The sequence below is a fragment of the Hibiscus syriacus genome, unplaced genomic scaffold, assembly GCF_006381635.1.
Source record: "Hibiscus syriacus cultivar Baekdansim isolate YM2019G1 unplaced genomic scaffold, ASM638163v2 tig00111101_pilon, whole genome shotgun sequence".
NCBI lineage: Eukaryota > Viridiplantae > Streptophyta > Magnoliopsida > Malvales > Malvaceae > Hibiscus > Hibiscus syriacus.
Window position 1 is genome coordinate 161,168 of NW_024062986.1, and position 21,553 is coordinate 182,720.

The 21,553-nt window shown below is 37.7% G+C and overlaps 1 protein-coding gene and 1 long non-coding RNA gene across 2 annotated transcripts; both read right to left on the minus strand.

The window, feature by feature from the left end:
* Positions 1-3,300: 3,300 nt before the first annotated feature.
* On the minus strand, positions 3,301-6,094 carry LOC120153620. The gene is made up of 3 exons (XR_005518806.1): positions 5,760-6,094; positions 3,847-4,242; positions 3,301-3,611 (listed from the first exon to the last, which is right to left on the minus strand). It is a non-coding gene; the product is annotated as an uncharacterized LOC120153620 (long non-coding RNA).
* Positions 6,095-16,122: 10,028 nt separating this feature from the next.
* Positions 16,123-21,403, minus strand: LOC120153587 (protein CHROMATIN REMODELING 8-like). The gene is given in 8 exon segments (XM_039165502.1): positions 16,123-16,986; positions 17,196-17,666; positions 17,849-18,458; positions 18,533-19,294; positions 19,296-19,404; positions 19,673-20,072; positions 20,285-20,848; positions 20,955-21,403. Coding segments are annotated over 8 exon segments (3,672 nt in total). The 5' UTR covers positions 21,045-21,403; the 3' UTR covers positions 16,123-16,320.
* Between the last annotated feature and the right edge of the window lie 150 nt (positions 21,404-21,553).

Consider the following 21,553-nt stretch of genomic DNA (forward strand, 5'->3'; position numbering starts at 1 on the left):
AGCTTCCAAAATTATCATTTAACCTCAAATGGAATTATATTGATATATTTATAAGATTCGTGTTTAAGTGTAAAGGATTTCATTCTCTTTTATTTAATACTTGCAGTAAGCGTATTCCTTCCAACAATTATGTTAAAAAGTACAGAGATTCCCATACCCTACTGGATGAGATCTTTATTATATATTGCATATCATACCATGTGCAGAATTGTATTTTATATCACACTTTAATGTATTACCTAATTTGGTTGCCCCTAATAAATTAAAGAGGTCAGGAGAAGTTATGAAAACATTACATCACAATGACGACTTATTTCGTAACCATGTTTATTTGATCAATATAAATTTAAGAGTTTCTTTTTGATACATTGACAATAATTCTCTTTTTAATTTACCTGATATTTTCCTAAGTAATCACTTAAGAAAATTTAAAAATTGTACTTATTGCAAAAAGGATAAGTTCTCCATTATACAGTACTAAAGCTCTAAAATTCAAAAGCACCAATCTAAATGGAGTAAAGGAATATACACATGCTAGTTACTTACCCATAGGCCATATCATACCTGCATTTTGGTAGAAGGAAAAAATCTTCTGGTTTCTCTATATCTTCTATCTGATGAACGGCTAAGAATGTGAAGAAATAGGATCTAGTTCACGAGAATATAATCCTTATCGTTGAAAATATAGAAATGTAAAAAGAAGGGCTTGCAAACTGTTTTCAAGTACGAAAACTGAGCTGTCAGCTAGCATTAAATGATGTTGAGAATTCATGGTTGCATGGCCGGGAAGGAGACACCAGCACCCTGGGTTGGCCAGAAAGGTTTTAGACAGGGTGGGTGTGCTTGGTTATCAGCATCCAGATGACTGATGAGCCCATATGGATGAAAACTACCAAGAGCATCATTGTTTTCTATAGTATAAAAGCGTTCAAAATTTGGTAGGTAGAAGAAGCTGCCTGGATATGCTTATCTAATCGTACTTTTTGGCCACTTTACCTTTAATATCGTTTGAACAATTCAATTCCAAATAAAATCGTAATTATAATGTTCTACAACAGAATTCAAGGTAACTAAAAATCCGTACCATTGGAGAGTTTTCTCAGATACACATATAATCTATGAGCAGTCTTAAAAATATGAAACCAGTTTTGATACTAGAGAAATAAATTAACAATTCACAATATTCAACAGCTGCCCATATGTATCACTGTTCTCACCATCAGAAGCATATATGCATATTCAATTTGGGCATCCAAACAACCAACTTGAAAACAACTTACATAAAATAATAAGTATATGCAATAGATAATGCTGACGAAACCTAAGGCTATAGTAGAAGAGATGGGTAAACAGGATATTGATGAGCTACGACATTGAACCAAAAAATTACTCAAGACATCCACCTGATGAAAGTTTTTCCGGCTTATGGCATAAACAAAAATACCATATTCTAATAGCATTAATGTTTTTCCACAAATCTTATCACATTTTTGTGAGCTTTATGCAAATATGACAAACTCCTACCGGTTATTGATGAACCCCCCCCCCCACCACACACACACAAAAGTCTACAACATCATGGACCCCCAAAAAGAAAGGATCCAATCTCTCCATATAAGCCCACTAGAAGTCATATCTGTACGGGCATCACAAGACTCAGACCCCAAGTTTGTTTGACAATATAGTTGATGGAACTATATCAGATACACAAAATATAGCAGATGTAACATCATATCCCAAGGATGGTGATACTTGTGAACCCAATCAATGAGAAGAATTTACAGACGTAAAGAAGTAATAGAATCATGGTCTCCCATGATATTAACTTATCCAATATCTTCAGTTAAATCAGAGGTCATATGACGTAAACTCCAAAAGTCAAAAGCATCAATCTAAATGGAGTAAAAGAATATACACATGCTAGTTACTTACCCACAGGCGATATCAAACCTGCATTTTGGTAGAAGGAAAAAAATCTTCTTGTTTCTATATATCTTCTATCTGATGAACGGCTAAGAATGTGAAGAGATAAGATCTAGTTCATGAGAATGTAATCATCATATTTGAAAATATGGAAATCTAAAAAGAAGGGCTGGCAAACGGTTAAGTATGAAATCTGAGCTGTCAGCATGTTGAGAATTCATGGTTGCCCAAATCTTATTTACCGTGTAAGCATCATGTTTCATTGAATAAAATACAGTCCGTTAATAGCATCAATGACTTTCTCTGCATTAATTTCCTATAGCAAGTTCATCTCGTTAATGTTGACCAAATAATCATGTGACTCGGTTCAACTGGTTTATCATGTGATAAATTTCATCAGCCTAAAACTCTAGGCCACAAGATAGATCAGCCAATTAGTATGAGACCATATAAAGAAGTTTTTCTCTTTCATAGATTTGCAAGCAAATACGTTTTCCCCCTATAGTTCCTAGGTAAACCAAGATCAAAGATAAATTTAAAACTGATGAATGTTGTAGCAGCAGCATCAAAATTACGATCTTTCTAATATTTTGAGGTATCACTAGGTGGCAGCTGCACCAGTGTCATAAACCTAAACATTCTCCATCCCAATCGTACTATTTGATATTAATTCATTAACCCAGTTGATTCAGTTCTTGTGCAAGAGAAGTTTTACGAATTAGACAAGGCAAGCTATTTCTTTTTCAAAGAAAACTGTCAATAAGTGGTTATCACAGGGTTCATTACAGTTAAAATTAACAAAATAAACTAGAAAGTATATTCTCTTTAGATTTTTGTTTTAAACATTTAAAGTTTTAACAATTTTAATGAGAGAAAAGTATTATAACACCTTAATTGTTTGGCTACTTTCAATAATTTACAAGTTTCAAGTATTTGGTCATATATTTAACATATGCATGCATAAAAGCAAGTATTATCCAGAAACAGTGTCATGAACTTGGAAGGGGAATTAGGGATTTGGAAAGAAAGAGGGAAGAAATTAGGGATTGGAAGAATTGGGGGTATCACGAGGGGAAAGGGTAGTCAATGAAGATGGCAAGGTCAAAGGGTGAAACGACAACCAGGCATGCGTTGTGGGAACAGACTAGAATAGAGATAATCTGGGCCAAGAGAATGTAAGTGGAGTTAGTGAACTGGGCCAACAGAAGATATGAAATAGTGGGCTGGATAATACCTGAAGACCGAATTGCTGATAGTGATGGATCAGTTACTCTCAACGGTGGAGTTTGTTAGATAGTACCATGCATAAATAATATATATAGATTTGCTGATGTACTGTTTTTCCTTTAATGAGAAATATATGAGTATTTTCTTCACATTCTACTTCTTCTTCTATTTTCTTCATCCTTTCTGCCTCAATCGCTACAAACAGTTTAAATTATTTTTTCAATGTGCAAACCGGTCCTTAACAGCAAGACTACAAATTAAAAATGCCAAACTCCTACTGTCAAGATCACTTAACAAGCTCCAAGAATGCTACTGAACCCAAAAGCTTTTTCCTACTCGGGCCAAACACCAAAGAGCTTAATAGCCTCAAAACCTTGCTGTTAAGACTTCTTTTTTCCAGCCTAATAAATCCTTGTTTCAAACCACGGGTCACCCAATAACTCCCTCCCCCAAGAAAATTGCTGTCAAGAACGCAAAGTACATACACACAGAAAATATTAGTTATGAGAACACAGTCACAGAGTTGTCAACTAATTTAGGGTAACACCAGCCTTGAGTTTTTAACCAGAACCAGATGATATCAAACAATATGATCAAGCATTAAAGATTTTAGTAAATAAATAATTAGAAATACAGATATCAGTAACTTTTTGGTTGAGTGAAAATATGAAAAGCAGCAACATATGCAAGACTAACCCCAATCAAGTATCCACGTAATGACATGATGGTAAGAACCAAGAAAGCCAGAGAAAGCTCCTTCTCTGAAAGTTTTTCAGGAGCCCTAAAGATTTGTGTTGTTTCTGCTTTCAACCCATATCTTCAGTAAGGATCGACAGGCTGCAGAGGAGGGGAGGGTGTCTTCTCATATGGTTCAAGTAGATTTAACTCAATATGTACAGCAGCTCATACTAAAAGTTACCCCAAAGAATACAAAAGATGGACATATTATTCCAACATTTTCATGAGCTCATACGGAATTTTTCTAAGAGCAAAAACAATATTTTCCATAATAGCACCATGAAGTGAGCTTGATGTCATATCTGCCCGAGAGATGGAATCATATATTTATTTCTCAACCAGCCCAAAAACATCCTACAAGACAAGCAAAATAGGACTGACTAATAGTGTCAATTCTTAAAGAACAAATACTTCTGTGAAGAGCATAAAGCTGAATGTTCATCTGACATAGTGTCAAATCTTCAAATAAGTGCAGCATAAGCTGAGCCTGCTTGAAGAAAACTTTAATTTGTGAAAAGATCCTAATAATAGAATAAAGCTATAGATATCTTCTTGTTTCCAAATGGAAAGATTCGTATCATGTTACATAAGAAATAAGAAAAATATAAAATGATACTAAATACTAATAACATTTTAATCAGTCATAACCCCTAGAATGATACTCAACCTATGAAGAAAGGGTACTTAACTGAAACTATCTCAAACCGTTTTTCAAAGTTTCCAACTACAAAGATGTGCTTAACATCAATGCATGCAAGGTACCAAACTGAGCAACAAACTGCTTCAAAGAATGTCATTTATTGTAAATGAAGACATGTAAATGTGTGGACCTGATGGGCTGAAAAGCACATCCACAAGGAGTAGTAATTTGGCAACGAAGCTTAAGGAGGTAGTTTGCTGCTAACAATAGAGAGTTTTGTCCGGCTAAATCTATCCCATATATATGTAAAATGCAAGAGTAAGACCATAAACAAACTAAAGCACGGTGAGAAGCTGGGAAAATAAGCTCTTTTGATCGACATAATAAACAGAAGCAAAGTTATTACTATATAAATCATCTAGAAACTCGTAAATTTGATTAATAATTCATTCAGATGAATGGTGAGAAAAGATTCCAGACTCCAGAGCCGAAGCCTCAAAATGGCATTGGACCTTTATGGGTCCACTGACAAACCGACAGTTCAGAGAGCTAGGAATGCCTTCCCACCGTCACCGTGCATCCAAATGACGCACAAATTCAATGCATAGAAACGAAAATGCATCATGATAACCAGTACCCAACTTTCATTCATTACCTTGAGGCTACAAAACCTCCTACCAAATAGTAGAAGTAAACTGTCAATCAATGAATTTGCACCACTGACGGCAGCTGAAGTAATGCCCTTTTGTGAAGTTAAAAGGGAATCAGAATTTTAAGCGCCAGAGTTGAACAAAGTTAAAAGCTCTGGACAACTCAAATAATACCGAGGAAGCTTTTTCATTTATCTTGCATTTTGCTATGCTATTCACTTTTACAGCGTAGAAAAAGTCGTTTGGATTTGAAAGCGGCAACCCAAGAGTTTCAGTTATAGATCGGCTAGCTGTGGTGATACATCAGACTTCATTTCAGTAACAAGAACCTCAAATGTTCTTAGTGTCTAATGTCTCTTCTAAGCTGGTGAGATCAATTACATCAAATACCATAGACATTCCCAAAACCTAATTCTCAAAGACCTCGATCCTACTGCCCATTCCAAAGAAATAAAATAAAATATCAAACATTTAATACTGAAACTAAAAAAAAGGGTTTTAACATATAGAAGGATCCTGTTCCCTTTCGAAGCAAATGGAGATATAAAAAATGAAAACACAGAATTAGGGTTTAAGAAAACCTCTTGAAGGATCCATAACCGGGAGAGTCAAGAGATTAAGAGCAACAGATCGATGAGAAGCGGAGATCGTTTGAAAGAATCGAACACGCCTCGCAGAAGGACACAATCAGCTAACCGGCTTAAACTGGCGTTTGTTCTTGCCAAAAATCTCTTCTATACGATTTCAAAATTGGAAAGAAACTAGAGATAATTTGGGGAAACCCTAGGGTTCAGAAACATTTCGATGGAGAAAAATTAAAACATGCGACATAGCTGGAAACTTCCCTTTATTTGAAGGGTAAAGTTTTAACGGTATTTGCTGCGCGCAAAAGTCTAGTTTGGAGCATCGACTAAAGCGTAACTGTAAGCAGTAAGAAGAAAATAAGTAAATTACCCAATTTGCTCAAGTTTTAAGTTGAATTTCCCGAGTTTGTCCCACGGTCATTTCGGATCTAGCCCAGCTAGTTAAGAAAATTTTAAAGGTTTAAATTCTAAAATTACTAAATAACAAAAACTTCAATTTGTTTACTTGTTTAATCTATGGCCAATACCTCAAATGATAACAAATAAATAATAGAAAGAAAAATCATAATAAAAAAAAACTTTTGACAATATCAATTAACTTGTATACGTAAGGATAAAAATATGAGAAAATCGCCTCAGTGACCAAAAATGTCTTATAATATACGATTTTAACCAACTTTTTTTGAATTTGCCAAAATGACCAACAAAATCGCAACGCGAAATAAAAATCGCAACGCGATCCCCAGAATCGCAAATCAGTTTCCAAAATCGCAACGCGATTCTTGAAAATCGCAATGCGATAGTACAAATTCGCATTGCGATTTTCCAAAATCGCAACGCGAATATGAAAATCGCAACGCGAACACATAAATCGCAACGCGTATCCGTAAATCGCAACGTGTATCCGTAAATCGCAACGCGTATGGGTAAATCGCAATGCGTATCTGTATATCGCAACGCGTATCCGTAAATCGCAACGATAATACATAAAATCACAACGCGTATCCGTAAATCGCAACGCGATATTTAAAGCGCCATTATAATCGCTACGCGTATTTTATTTTCAAATTACAAAAACGAATATTAAGACAAAATCCCGTAATCGCAACTCATAACCTAAAACCTAAAATCACAACTCAGTCCCATCTCCATCTCTCACTCTCTACGGCGAAGAAATCCGTCCCCATCTCCGAAGATTTCCGTCCCCATCTCCGGCGAAATCCCTCACAACCATTCACGGTCAGAAATCCCTCACAATATTCAGAAATGGAAAATCAACCTCCGAGGGTTAGTTTTTTTAATTATTTTTATTTTGAAATGTTTGCATTATTGTAGGTTTTTCATATTGAAACTGATGATAAGTTTACTGGTCATTTCAATAATAGATTAACCATTTCACTTAGATTTCATTTCGCGTTACGATTCTGTCGTTGCGATTTTCATTTCGCGTTGCTATTCTCTCGTTGCGATTTTCAAGTTAGTATTTGTCTTTGTCTTTGTTCTGTCTTTTGGTTGAAGTAATGCAATCCATTCAAGTTTCAATTTGCAGAAGAGTCGCAACGAGATAAATGAAAATCGCAACGAGAGAATGACTGTCGCAACGAGAGAAATGAAAATCGCAACGAGAGAATCACAACGCGAAACCAAAATCGCATTGCGATTTTCATTTCGCGTTGCGATTCTCTCGTTGCGATTTTCATTTCGCGTTGCGATTCTCTCGTTGCGATTTTCATTTCGCGTTGCGATTCTCTCGTTGCGATTTTCATTTCGCGTTGCGATTCTCTCGTTGCGATTTTCATTTCTCTCGTTGCGACAGTCATTCTCTCGTTGCGATTTTCATTTCAACCAAAAGACAAAACAGTGTTGCAAATTTTAGTTTCAAGAATAAACTACTACTTTTTATGTTTATTGTTTTTGGTATATCTTCACAGTGTAGTTTTTGGTATATCTAACTTGGTATGTTTATTGTTTTTGTAGAAATTTTTTTCGGCTTCATTGACATTAAGGAATAAAGTTAGCCTAGCCACTACAATTGCTTCGAAGCTTTCACCTGCTCAAAGACAATTGTTTGAGGAAACCTGCTTCGGGCCATGGCTGAGAGTACAGCATCCGGGTGGAGATGCTAATTTGACCCATTTGTGGCTTCAGACCATGACATCAAATCTACCCGACAGTATACAACGTGGTGAGGAAGAGATATGGTTTCATTTTCCACCAGCGTATACTTGTTTTGGGCGGAAGGAGTTCTGCTTAATCACTGGTCTACGATTCGGACACGATGATGTAGGCCGGTACACTCGTCATATCGCCCGCCCATCATGGTTATCCCGGGTTTTTCCGGATGAGTCAATGGAGAAGCCGAACCTACACGTCGACGACCTGAAGAAATTGTTTAATAAGAAAGCTGGTTTCACTCGGATGGATGACGTCGATGTTGTCCGAGTATGCCTTCTACTACTTGTGTATGCCGGCTTTTTAGGCAGAGAGGCCAGACAACCTATTCCTCGGGAGCTAATAATATTGGTAGAGGACCTGAATGCATGGAATCTGTTTTCGTGGGGTTCGTATATATGGAAAGCTACCTGGACTAAATTGTCTACTGCCTTTGATGACCGCAAAAGTTTGCGTGGCGATGGGTCGAAATACACTTTGTCAGGCTTTGTTTGGGCCTTTAAGGTAAGAATTTCTATATAATGTTTCTAAAATTATAATTAATTATTTAACAATTACTAATTTTGTTATTATATTGTTTGTAGATTTGGATATTCGAGGCTTTCCCCAGCATGCGTACATATGCAATAAAAACGTCAAATGATATTCCCAGGGCTATTTCCTGGAAGAGGAAAACTCTGTTGGATTGGGAAGACTTAATACCATATGCGACAATAAATAATGTAAGTTAACACAAATACTTTCATATAATATATAAACAAGTTATTAATAGTAGACGTTTAACTTTGTTTGAGTTTTTATATTTTAGGAGGCCAACATTCCATTACAAAGACTGACACCCACGGAGGAAGAGCTTGCCACTGATTGGTGGCAAGCTAGTCAGAGTTTTTTTGATGGCACGGATGATGAGCAGCTTCCACTTCCTCCAATTCGAGAGCCATCACCTCACCTAGAGCCATCACCCGATCGACCCGACTATACACCTCTAGAACGAGAGCCATCACCTATCCCGTCACATCATCGAGCCTCTTCTCCACCATCACCTCATGATAGGCGACCGGCAAAGATGCCACGACTCCTATCTCCCTGTTCTCCACCTCCACGGGATGAGTCAAGGGAGTTACGTGATGAGGTCAATGCCATGCGTGAGGAGATCGGTACTCTACGCGATAATGATGGTGCATGGCGTGTGGAGGTGTCAACTTTACGTGGTGAGGTTGCCGCTCTACGTGAGATGATAGTATCGTTGCAGAATGAGGTTCATACTCTACGCAACGAGGTAAGTTTAAGATTTTCCATATTTAACTTAATGATAAATTTACTCGTAATTTCACTTAGATTAGCCATTTCACTTAGATTGCTTAGTAAATTTATTCGGTTGCTGCCAATTCTGCTAAACTGTGTATTCTTTAACACTGTGAAATAGTATTTGTCTTTGTTTTGTCTTTTGGTTGAAAGTAAATTTGTTCGGTTGCTGCCAATTCTGCTAAACTGTGTATTCTTTAACACTGTGAAATAGTATTTGTCTTTGTTTTGTCTTTTGGTTGAAAGTAAATTTGTTCGGTTGCTGCCAATTCTGCTAAACTGTGTATTCTTTAACACTGTGAAATAGTATTTGTCTTTGTTTTGTCTTTTGGTTGAAAGTAAATTTGTTCGGTTGCTGCCAATTCTGCTAAACTGTGTATTCTTTAACACTGTGAAATAGTATTTGTCTTTGTTTTGTCTTTTGGTTGAAGTAATGCAATCCATTCAAGTTTCAATTTGCAGAAGAAGAAATAGTTTACTTTCGCAACACGAAACTTAAAATCGCAACGCGAAACCAAAATCGCAACGCGAAATGAAAATCGCAACGACAGAATCGCAACGCGAAACCAAAATCGCAACGACAAGATCGCAACGCGAAACCAAAATCGCATTGCGATTTTCATTTCGCGTTGCGATTCTTTCGTTGCGATTTTCATTTCGCATTGCGATTCTGTCGTTGCGATTTTGGTTTCGCGTTGCGATTTTGGTTTCTCGTTGCGATTATCATTTCGCGTTGTGATTTTAAGTTTCGTGTTGCGAAAGTAAACTATTTCTTCTTCTGCAAATTGAAACTTGAATGGATTGCATTACTTCAACCAATAGACAAAACAAAGACAAATACTAACTTCAGGGTATTAGTTTGAAACATATTTTTCTTTGTTATCTGATGCATTTTGTGAACTATGATAGAATAATGACTTGGGTGAATACAATGCAAGTTTGAAACATATTTGTCTTTGTTTTCACTGTTTAAATATCATGTTTGTTTATTTACTGATTTTTGTATTTAATTATTTAGCGGCCCGATAGAGTGGATGCTTTACGTCGGGTTATGCTTGCACGACGGAGTTCACGCATCAGACAGCGTGCACGTGCTATTAAGTCTCCGTACACCCCAATAGTGCGAAGACACCGCAAGAAGAAGCCCGACTCGCCTGTCATCCCTCAAGAGTCCACTCCTATCATTGAAGAGGCCCCCCTATCATTCCTCGAGAGTCCCCTCCCACCGTTCAAGAGGCCACTGTCATCATTGAAGAGGTCCCTCCCACCATTCAAGAGCCCGATTCACATGGCGTCATATGTAGGCTTCTTGAGAAACCCTCTGACGTGCCGGACATGATGGATTCAAGTTGGCTCTCGTATGAGTTACCGGCCAGTACCATACCGGTATCTGAAGAGGAGAGGGAACAACTACCGGACACAATTCTGGATAACACCCTTTGGGCTAAGACCGCTGTTGATTTTTATCTACATGAGCGGAGCCAGGGGTGTTTCACTGACATATGCAAGCTCACCGATGATATCAATTTGTTGCTTGATCGGTCTTGGTGGGACGTATTATTAGGGGTCGAAGACAATGGCTATTTCGATGGGGGGGGGGTAAGTCTTATATTTTTCTTATATTTCAATTTGATTAATTTTTTTTAAAATTTATGTAAGTCACTAATATATGTCTTTTTTTGTAAAACAGCATATCGATGCGTGGGTGACACGTCTTCTAATAATAAGAAAACTTAAGAAAAATAAAAATATACGATATACAATTATGCCGACGTTTTTTAACGCCGTTCACTTGAAGAATGCACGAGATGAATCATTTGATTTGGGCAATGGACAAGCTAAACTTTATCCTGCATGGTGGGAGGTCGATAAGGTTAGTATTTATTTTAGATTGAGTTTAAAGGTTTTATGAAATAAGTGCGCAAATGAATGAATTATTACTTATGATTGCAGGTGTTTATCCCTGTTTTGGAACGTAAACATTGGATTCTCGTCGAGCTTCAGCTCCCATCCCTTAAGACAATAGTGTATGACAGCATGATAAATTACATATCATTGGCTGATTTAAGAGATGTTATTAAGGGATGGAGCTCTCATTTGGCTAAATTCTTGGATGCGATCAATTATTGGACTCGTTCTGGAAACAAGAAGCCAAAGAAGCTCAATATTACAGTTATTAGAGACGAGACCGCGCCACAATAAACGAGCGGAGCCAGAGGAGATTGTGGTCCTCTCGTATGCTTGGCGTTGGAGCGTTTGACGACGGAAAGCATCAAGTATCTACCTCCCACCGATAGAGATAGAGCTGCAGTAGGCTTGTGGTTTCGGCATTATATGGCTAAATCGATATATACGAGACGATGCCTACCTGCATCCGCGTTATAAAAATGTCCATAAACAATTGGTAAGTTTATATACTTTTGGTTTGAAAATGTTTGGTTAAGTACCTAGAATTCAATAATTTGCTGTTTGTAGGTTTTAGATGTGTAGAAAGTGTTGTTTGAGCAAATTTTTGGTTTCTGCAGGTTAATCTCAGAAGTGAACTGCGTGAAAATGATGTATGGCTGCAAAAGTTGATTCAATAGTTTAATTGATTGTTTTTTGATTGTTTAATTGATTTGTAAAAGTTGATTCAATAGTAGATGATCGGAAATAAGAATTATTGCTTATTTTTTGATTGTTTAATTGATTTGTAAAAGATGATTTGTAAAAGTTGATTTGTGTAATTGATGCGAACATAATTCTTATTTGTGCTTGTTTAATTGATTGAAATGTAATGGTTGATTTTGTTGATTTCAATCTGCATTATGTTGAAGGCAAAATGACTATCGCAATGCGAAATGAAAATCGCAATGCGAAATGAAAATCGCAACGAGAGAATCGCAATGCGAAATGAAAATCGCAATGCGGAAATGAAAATCGCAATGCGGAAATGAAAATCGCAACGAGAGAATCGCAATGCGATTTTAATTTCGCATTGCGATTCTCTCGTTGCGATTTTCATTTCGCATTGCGATTTTCATTTCGCATTGCGATTCTCTCGTTGCGATTTTCATTTCCGCATTGCGATTTTCATGTTGGGATTTTCATTTCGCATTGCGATTCTCTCGTTGCGATTGTAATTTCCGTGTTGCGATAGTCAAATGCATGCCTAATAGTGATAACAACTGAATAACAAGAGTTGGTTAAGTCAAAATGGTTGGCCTGAGTCATTAATTCAACTGAAAATGTTAAAAGTTCACACATAAAATCCACATAATACAACGTTTGCATTTAAAAATCACCTAAGTTAACAGTCCCAAAAGGTGAAGCCAATTGTGATTGGGATTTTAAAGATGATTGCCTTTTGCTTGACACCATATGAGCTTTGGATTTTGATGAGGATCCATATTTTGGTAGAGGAAAAGATGATTTTGATGGCACTGGTGATCCACATGTCAACCTTGTATGACCACTTTCCTTGCACCGACTACATGTCGATCTCTTCTTCTCTTCACCCTTAGACGGTATACGATCGTGACTTTTTGGTCGGCCAGGTAGCCTTCTGTCCATGGCTGGTGGCAAAACTGTTTGTAAGTCATCTGGTATGTCCCACTCAGAAGGATGTGGAATAGGGTAGACAATCTCGGCATAAGTCTGTCGATAAACTTCTGTAGTGTAGCAATCCATAGCGTATGCGCTTGAATCATCTTGGTTTAAATGAAGAGCAACTTTTATAACATGGCCACACGGATAACCAGATGTTTGCCATTTCATACAACTACACGTCTTTGCATTTAGATCGACTAGCCCATTTAAGTTATTATCCAGTACTTGAAACAAAGTGTTTGAACATGGTTCAACTCTCCATGACGTTGACTTCACAACACGTTTCGTTATCTTTTTTTCAGTCCATGGTGTAACACGATGTTCCAATGTTCCTGTAAATTTAAATAAACAATACTTAGTAAAATATATAAATATGATAAGTTACGAATTCAAAGAAATAATACCTGCATGGTTTCTTTTCTTGTAGTACCACTGTTGAATAGAGGCTCGAAAAAACTCCATTAACATAGTAATGGGTAATTTCCGGGAATGACGACTTAGAGCGTTGATTGATTCTGCACTATTAGACGTCATGAAACCATATCTTGCTCCAAGTTGATGTACTCTTGACCATCTTTCAAACCCGACATCTTCTACTGTTTGAGCACACTGAGGCAAACACGTCTTAAACAATTTATATGCTTATTGAAATCCACTTCCCGATAAGCTTTTACAGCCTTCCAGTATGTCCATTTGTGCTTTTTTATACCAGCAGACCTTGATTTTAGATTTCTATACAAATGAACACCACAAAGTCCATGAAAAGCATCTGGGAAACACCTTCTAACAGCGTTGTCAATTGAGTTTGCCCTATCGGATATGATTGTCAGATTGCTAATAGGACCTATGCAATCCCTAAGATGCCCCATAAACCATGTCCATGAATCAGAGGTTTCAGATTTGCCAACCCCGTAAGCTATTGGCAATATCCCATTGTTAGCATCCATGGCTACTGCTAATAAGTTTACTCCAAGGTATCGACCTTTCAAATGTGCTCCGTCAACTATAATAACTGGGCGCATGCAAGTAATAAACGAACGAATCTACAAAATAATATACACAAGAAATATAATCATTTAAATGTGAAATGCATGTAACTAGCAAAAATGAGTCAACAAAATTATATTGATTTACTAACCGTAGCACCAATGGCGATAAACAGCAACTCAAAGCGTCCATCTCTATCTGTTTTGATATGAGTTACCGACCCAGGATTTTCAGCTTTAAATTGTGACAATAAGCCGGCAGTTGGGCAAACGATGCTTCTGGCGACCCCCTCAACAATTCCAAGGCATAACATTTGGCTCTCCAAGCTTGAGAATATGATATACTAATCTTGAACCGAGCATTCATGTCAGTCATAATTTCATGTCCCCGATATACCCTGCCATTCAAAAACATTAACTCAGCCAGAAAACCACCCAACACCTTTTTGTTTGCCTGTCTATGGTGAGGAAAAACTTGGGTTCTTGAACATGTATGTTTATCAATAAAAGTCCTAACTTGAAACATTTTGCAATCTTTTATTCTCTTTGCAATCATACGCCACGTACAGTTTTTGTCAATCATACACCTTGTTTCGAAACGATCTTTGCTTGATTTGTTAACTTTTAGTTGATAGCCATCTTCCACACATTTCGTATACAAAGCTATCTTCAAGTCTTCCTTTGTATCAAAACAATCATCTTTCTTGATACGAATAACTTTTGTGTAACAATCAACTGCTTTCTTTATCAACTCTTCTTCCGGTATCTGAAGTAATTCTGGCATATTCCAGTTATACGCCCGTGGCATTTTCTTTTCTTCGGGGACTTTTTCTTCTTCTTTTTCTTCTTCAGGATTATATGAATTACAGAATGGATGTTCAACATGTTCATTCACAGTCGTAACTTCCTCCTCATTATCATCAACAATACATTCTTCGGCAACGACTGTTTCATCATCAAAATTCGGGTATTGACCAATATCAATATCATTACACGCATGGTCTGTTTCTTCTTCTGAAACATCATCAAAATCCGTGTATTGACCAATATCAAAGTCCGGATATTGACCAAGACCAAATTTCGAATACTGACTAGTACTCACAATTTTTTCTGTTGGCTCATCATCGTCTAACTGGTCAATACGAAAACCGGAATTTGGTGCTGAAAGTTGATTGGGATTTGGATTAGAGAAGGTTGTGGGTTTTGAGAAAAACTTAGTTGATTACTACCCGCTACTGACCCAACAATACTACTTCTAGGTTCAACAACATACAATGTAACATCATCTTGTGAAACACTAATGTAAGCAATGAATCGTTCAACATCTTCATTGTCGGTTAACAAATAAACTTTACCATTTCTCTGATAAGATAGCCTAAATCCACTTAGGGGCTCTAAATTCAATTTATTTGAAACACATAGCATTAGAGTTTCATAAGTTAACTTTTGTAAAGACAATTTTAGTTGAAGATTCATGGGTAAAGGCATATATTGTAAAACACCATGAACATTATCCCATGACCCTCCAAAACACAAATCTATCCAAACATGATCAACATTAGATGATTTCATGGTTGTAAATTAATTTACTAAACAGACGAGCTGCGAAACTAAAACCTGTTGCCGGATTGGGAAGGATGTCGTTGGATATAGGAACGGATGTCGCCGGAGAGAGTGATAGATGGAGATGGAATGAGTTGCGATTTAGGGATTTAGTTTATGATTTCAGTGTTATATACCCAAAATTTCAGTGTTGTGATTTACAGATTCTCGTTACGATTTACGGATTATCGTTGCGATTTACAGATTCTCGTTGCGATTTACGGATTATCGTTGCGATTTACGGATACGCGTTGCGATATACGGATACGCATTGCGATTTACCCATACGCGTTGCGATTTACGGATACACGTTGCGATTTACGGATACGCGTTGCGATTTATGTGTTCGCGTTGCGATTTTCATATTCGCGTTGCGATTTTGGAAAATCGCAATGCGAATTTGTACTATCGCATTGCGATTTTCAAGAATCGCGTTGCGATTTTGGAAACTGATTTGCGATTCTGGGGATCGCGTTGCGATTTTTATTTCGCGTTGTGATTTTGTTGGTCATTTTGGCAAATCCAAAAAAAATTGGTTAAAATCGTATATTATAAGACATTTTTGGTCACTGAGGCGATTTTCTCTAAAAATATTTGTCCTCAACATTTGTTCAGTTCCTTTTCTAAAATTTTTATGTACGATCAGATATGAATCAAGCACAAATACTTGAAAAAAATGGAACGAAGAAAAGGAACTAAGGAGCTACAGTTCTATGGGTCTTGTATCAGCCAAAAGGCAGAACAAAAAACCTCAGAGACTACATGCACTTCTGCCATAACAGAACTGGCCACAATGCCAAACATGAATATTCAAACTACTTGCGGAGGATACTCCGGACCATTGACTGGTTAAAAAGAAGTAGAATATGAGCGCTGTCGGAGCAATGAGTCTCCAGATAAACAAATTACTGCTTCCGATACTCTGGCTTTAGAACCCAACGTGATCCATTTGGATCCTTTTCTAGTTTAGCAATTTCCTTCAATAGATTCTTGAACAGAGGCAGATTGTTTGAGGGTATTCGATCCTTGAAGTGATCCACGATGCTGGCTGAGTCTGTGCTGTCACCTCTTTGTTGTATAAATGTACATATCTGACGTATTAGTACTTCAGGCTGCACATCGGATACATTAGAAGATGACCTAGAACTAGAAGTCCCATTAACGGCAGGTCTTCTGGAGTTGGATGAACTTGAAGCCCAGCCAGACTGATGTTCAAGCCCAGCACCAACGGCTTGTTCTTGGTTTCCACGGATTTTAGCTAGCAATTCTGCTGAAGATAACGCCTTGCCAGCAGCAGCCCCAGCAGCTATGCCACTGCTAGATGCCTCACTTGTGGATTTTACTAACTGAGAGTTCAAAGTTGAGCCAAATTTCTTTCGTACTGCTGATGGTGCACCAGCGGCTCCCGATTTCCCAGTCCAAGTAGGAACCGAAATACCATCATGGCTTCGAAGCATTCGTGATTTGAGTAGTGCTTCTGCAGCTCTTTGTGCCACCTGTGAAGCCTGTTCCTCGAGCCTCATCTTCTCCTCATCATGGGCATTCATTATAGCATCATGGTTCACAGCACTCTAGAGAAAAGAAGATATTGGAAGAAAAAAGGATTAGAACTCCAAAAGCGCATAAGAAGAAAGGCAAAATTCATTTATTTTTGGTGGTAAAATATTTCAAGAATAGATTACATCTTCTTAGATGAATTTAACTAGAAATTTCAATTGAAATGTGAAACTGCCATTAAATGAAGGAAATCATTAGTATAGATAGAGAAACAAAATCTTACATGTATTCCTTGGGCATCAAAAAGGCTCCTCAGAATATTTTTTTCTTCATCTACTTCGCCATCACTATGATCATCTTTTTCTTTTCCTTCTCTCTTTGAATGACCACTATTTGAACAATTTCCTTTTCTACTGGCGGTATGAGCATCACGAGAAACAGCTGCTTTCAAATGTTCCTGCTTATGCTGCTTATGTTCCTGCATACCTACAATATTTACATCTTCAGACAACTGGCCAAAAATATTAGATGTTTCGGTTGACCCACTTTCTCCATCATCATTCAGGGTGAAAAGATCCTTCATATCTCGAGCTTTAAAGAACCTTCTCTGCTGGGGGTTCTTCAATATCTTATTGGTAAGAAAATGTTTGTAAATCTGCCGATGGTACACCTTCTCTTCAATTGTTCCACGAGTAATCAATCTATATACATTTACGTCTCTTTTCTGGCCAATACGCCAAGCACGCTCCCTGGCCTGTTAGCAATGACAGTCATCAACAAAACAGTTATGGAAAGTGAAAACATTCTAATAGAAATATCAATCACAAGGTAGCCAGAACCACCACCTTTTTTTCTTCTTTTTGAATAACTTCATCTGAACTATGGTGCTTTAGGCATGTTAAACACTATGTCAATTTAAAAGCAGTCCAAAGATACCTGCATGTCTGTCGAAGGGTTCCAATCAGGGTCAAATATGATCACCCTGTCCGCACCAGTTAAATTTGTTCCTAAACCACCAACTTTTGTGGTCAAAATGAAAATAAATATATCATCAGAGTTGTTAAATTCATCTATCAAGGCCATTCTCTGTTTCACAGGAGTCTGTCCATCCATTCTTCGATAGCAATAACCACTAGTGGTCAAGAAATTTTCAAGAATGTCAAGCATTTGCATTGTTTGAGAAAACAAAAGAACACGATGGCCCTGATCCTTCCAAACCTGGAGCACTTGGGCAACTACTTTCATTTTTCCACTTCGTTCAGGATTTCCATAATCTGGATTATTGCAGGAATGTTCTCTCTCAAGCAGATCAGGATGGTTGCAGATCTTACGCATCACATCAATTCCGTAAAGAGAATTTCTACTCCCATCCAGTATCTGTTCCACGTCTGAGCTAGCAAGAAATGCTCTATAGACGGATCTTTGTTCGGCAGTAAGGCTACAGAAAAGTACATGTTCTGTCTTTTTAGGCAGATGAGCATTCACGTCAGCCTTCATGCGCCGGAGGAGATAAGGCATGACCAAATCACGGAGGACAACAGCACACCTGAATGACATCCAATTTAAAAATTTAGAAATCGTCTATAAATAAAAATTAAAGATTTCAGCACTGGTGTGCACCTGTAGGCTGTCGATACTTGTAATGGTGAAGCATTGGCATATCCACCAACAGATATAGGGACAGCAAACTCTGCTTCAAATACAGGCAAGACACCCAACTTTCCAGGGAAAACAAAATCAAATAATGACCATAGTTCACTAAGCTTGTTCTGAATTGGTGCACCAGTCATTATTATACGGTGAACTGTCTGAAGCTGTTTACAAACTAGAGTGATTTCAGCATTTGGATTTCGGATACGGTGTCCTTCATCCAAAACTGCATAACCCCATTCTATGTCAAGCAACTTGTCCCCTAGCAGTCGGAGTTGCTCATAAGTTGTAATCAACAACCCAGATTTCGACTGCAAAACTCTGTTTATCAAAGAATCCCATTTTTTTCTGCTTTTAGAAGAAAAGTTCCCTTGGTAGTCGCTGTCAACTGAACCTTCACTTTCATCATCACTTTCTCCATCATATTTGGCTTGCTTCTTCTTATAAGCAGGATCCTGAGCAGAATCATGTAGTATCTCAACATGAAATTTTGAATACCATCTACATGCCTCCCTTCTCCATTGTTGCAAGAGTGTTACAGGGCAGACAACAATGCTTGGTTCATACATGTTACTGAAGTGCAATGCTCCAAGAAAAGATAAGACCTGGACAGTCTTGCCAAGACCCATTTCATCCCCAATAATTCCACCAGCTCTTTGACAATGCAGTTCCCACAACCACTGCACTCCTACTTTTTGATAGTCAAAAAGTTTACAAAAATGGTTTCCGGGATTTTAGCCCACCTTCAAGTGTCACATAAGCAGGGTCATTATTATCCATATCCTCTGAGTCCTCTTGGTTTTCCTCCTCATCATGGGAAGTCAAGTCATCCCTCACATCTTCTGCACAAAATTTAAGAAAGAAATTGATACAGAAGAAAACAACTTTCAGCAGAAAATGCAAAAGTAACATGCTCAACAAAAAACAAAACAGTTACACCGGAATTTTATCATGACCGATTGTTTCACAACTATCAAGAACAAACATTGAGTTCACTTATATTTGTTGCCTGTTAGAAAGGGAAGATAGTTAAAGTGGTAACTTCTTTAAATAGAAGTTATGGTAGTCAAGAAATGTCTAATAACTTAGAAACAATTAAGCTGAGCATACCTCCCTCTCCTACATCCCGTTCCTCAAGAGATATCCGCTTTCTCCATTTCTTGTCAGGCAACGGCCTCTTCTTTTTCCGTTTTGAGCCTTTATTCTTCTCTACCTCTTTCGCCTGAGGAAAAATTGAAGGTTTTCTTAGCCTTTGAAAGGGAAAGGTGGGTGCATCATCAAGCTTTGGCAAAGCATCAGAATCAAGCAGTTTCGTCGCTGGGCGAACTTGTGCCGCCTCAGATATGGACTTTGCAGCTCTAGCAACACTAGCGGAAACAAGATCATCATTCTCGTCTTCTTCAAATGGCACAGACTCATTAGATGTACCAGGCTGTTGAAGACGGCGCTCAAATCCCTCAAGCTTATGAAAAGGAGTTAATATTCCCTTCCGCACCAATTCATCCCTTTCCTAAGCCAGAAATAGCATTGTATTAGCAGCATTCCTCTCTCCCTCTCTATAAAATATATAGTCTCCCCCCAGTTTTAAACAGAGGGGAAGTGTTAAACAAGTACAATTCCAAACACAGATTGCAGATATAAAAGATTCTAATTCCCTCTTCCTAAACACAAAGTGTCTAGCAAACCAGTAAGTAATACAACTAGGAACTATGATTAACTTACTGTTTCCATTAATCCTGCAGACGCAGCATCTAACACTGCATCAAAATCAGCATCATCATTAAAAGAAACTGTTTTCTTCCACTTCCCTTGATTTTTGGTAGGCTTATGGGTTTCTTTAGACATCCTCTTCAGCTTAGGCTTTTCCTTCACCAAGTCTTTTAACAACTTGTCATGCTTTATGCCCTCAGACGAATTTTCTTTGTGTAACCCAGACAATTGTTTCTCAAGTTGAGCCTTGGTGTGCTTGAGGCTCTTTAGTCTATCAGTAGCTAGCGCACGCTGAAGGGTCATTTCACGCGAAGATAACTTTGTGGCACTTTCATCATCCTCTCTATCCCCTTCCTCCAATAACTCATCCTTTGCACCATCATCACCACTTGCAACATCTTTCCCCTCTTCAACAGTGGATGCAACCGCATCTATTTCAAATTCCACCGCCCTCAATTTATTCAAGAGTTTTGCTTGGTTGGCAGTCAATGATGGGTCATTGCCTTCCGACTTATCAGTAGGTTCCTCCTCAGTGCACCCTCCTACTTCACTATCATCCCCAGTATTGTTTTCCGCCTGTCATTCAACACAATTGACCACTGTCAAATCTACACACTCAAACAGCATTATCAACAAAGTTGAAATTTAAAATTGAATTGAAAGAGAGATTAGAGTTTAATACCTTTGCTAAGATATCCCGTTCGATATCCTCAGGATTTGCAGATGTGACGCCTAAACTACTCAACAGGATCCTATCCTCCTCTTCCGCCATCAAATTTACCTTAAAACTCTCAGCTATAATCTCATCATAAATGTAAACAAATCAAAATCACGATGTGTTCTTCCTTCGACAGACCAATTCCGCCCCCTAATTTTAAAAACAAAAATGTTCTAATATTTCAGTCATTGATTTGATTAAATCCAATTCATGTTCGACTCGTAAGCTAAACTATTGAGATTCTAAAAAGCACGAAAAAAATGGGAAACCAATACGCAGAAATAATTGTGAATTTTAAAAAGAAAAGTATTTGAACTAGAACTAGTCGACAAGCCCAAAGCTTCGCAATTCCAATCGATTGCAAAAAAAAAAAAATTGGTTCGTTCTTAAAGATTGCTAATCTAATAAATCAGAAACAAATTGAGAATTTTCTCGCATCGATTCGTTGATTTGTTTGCGCCGACTCCTTTCGCTCCCCCGTCCAAATTTCTCTGTGGCTTCGATACGACCCAAACTGAGGTCGTATCAGGAATAAAATGGATTTATTTTCTTTACGCCAACTG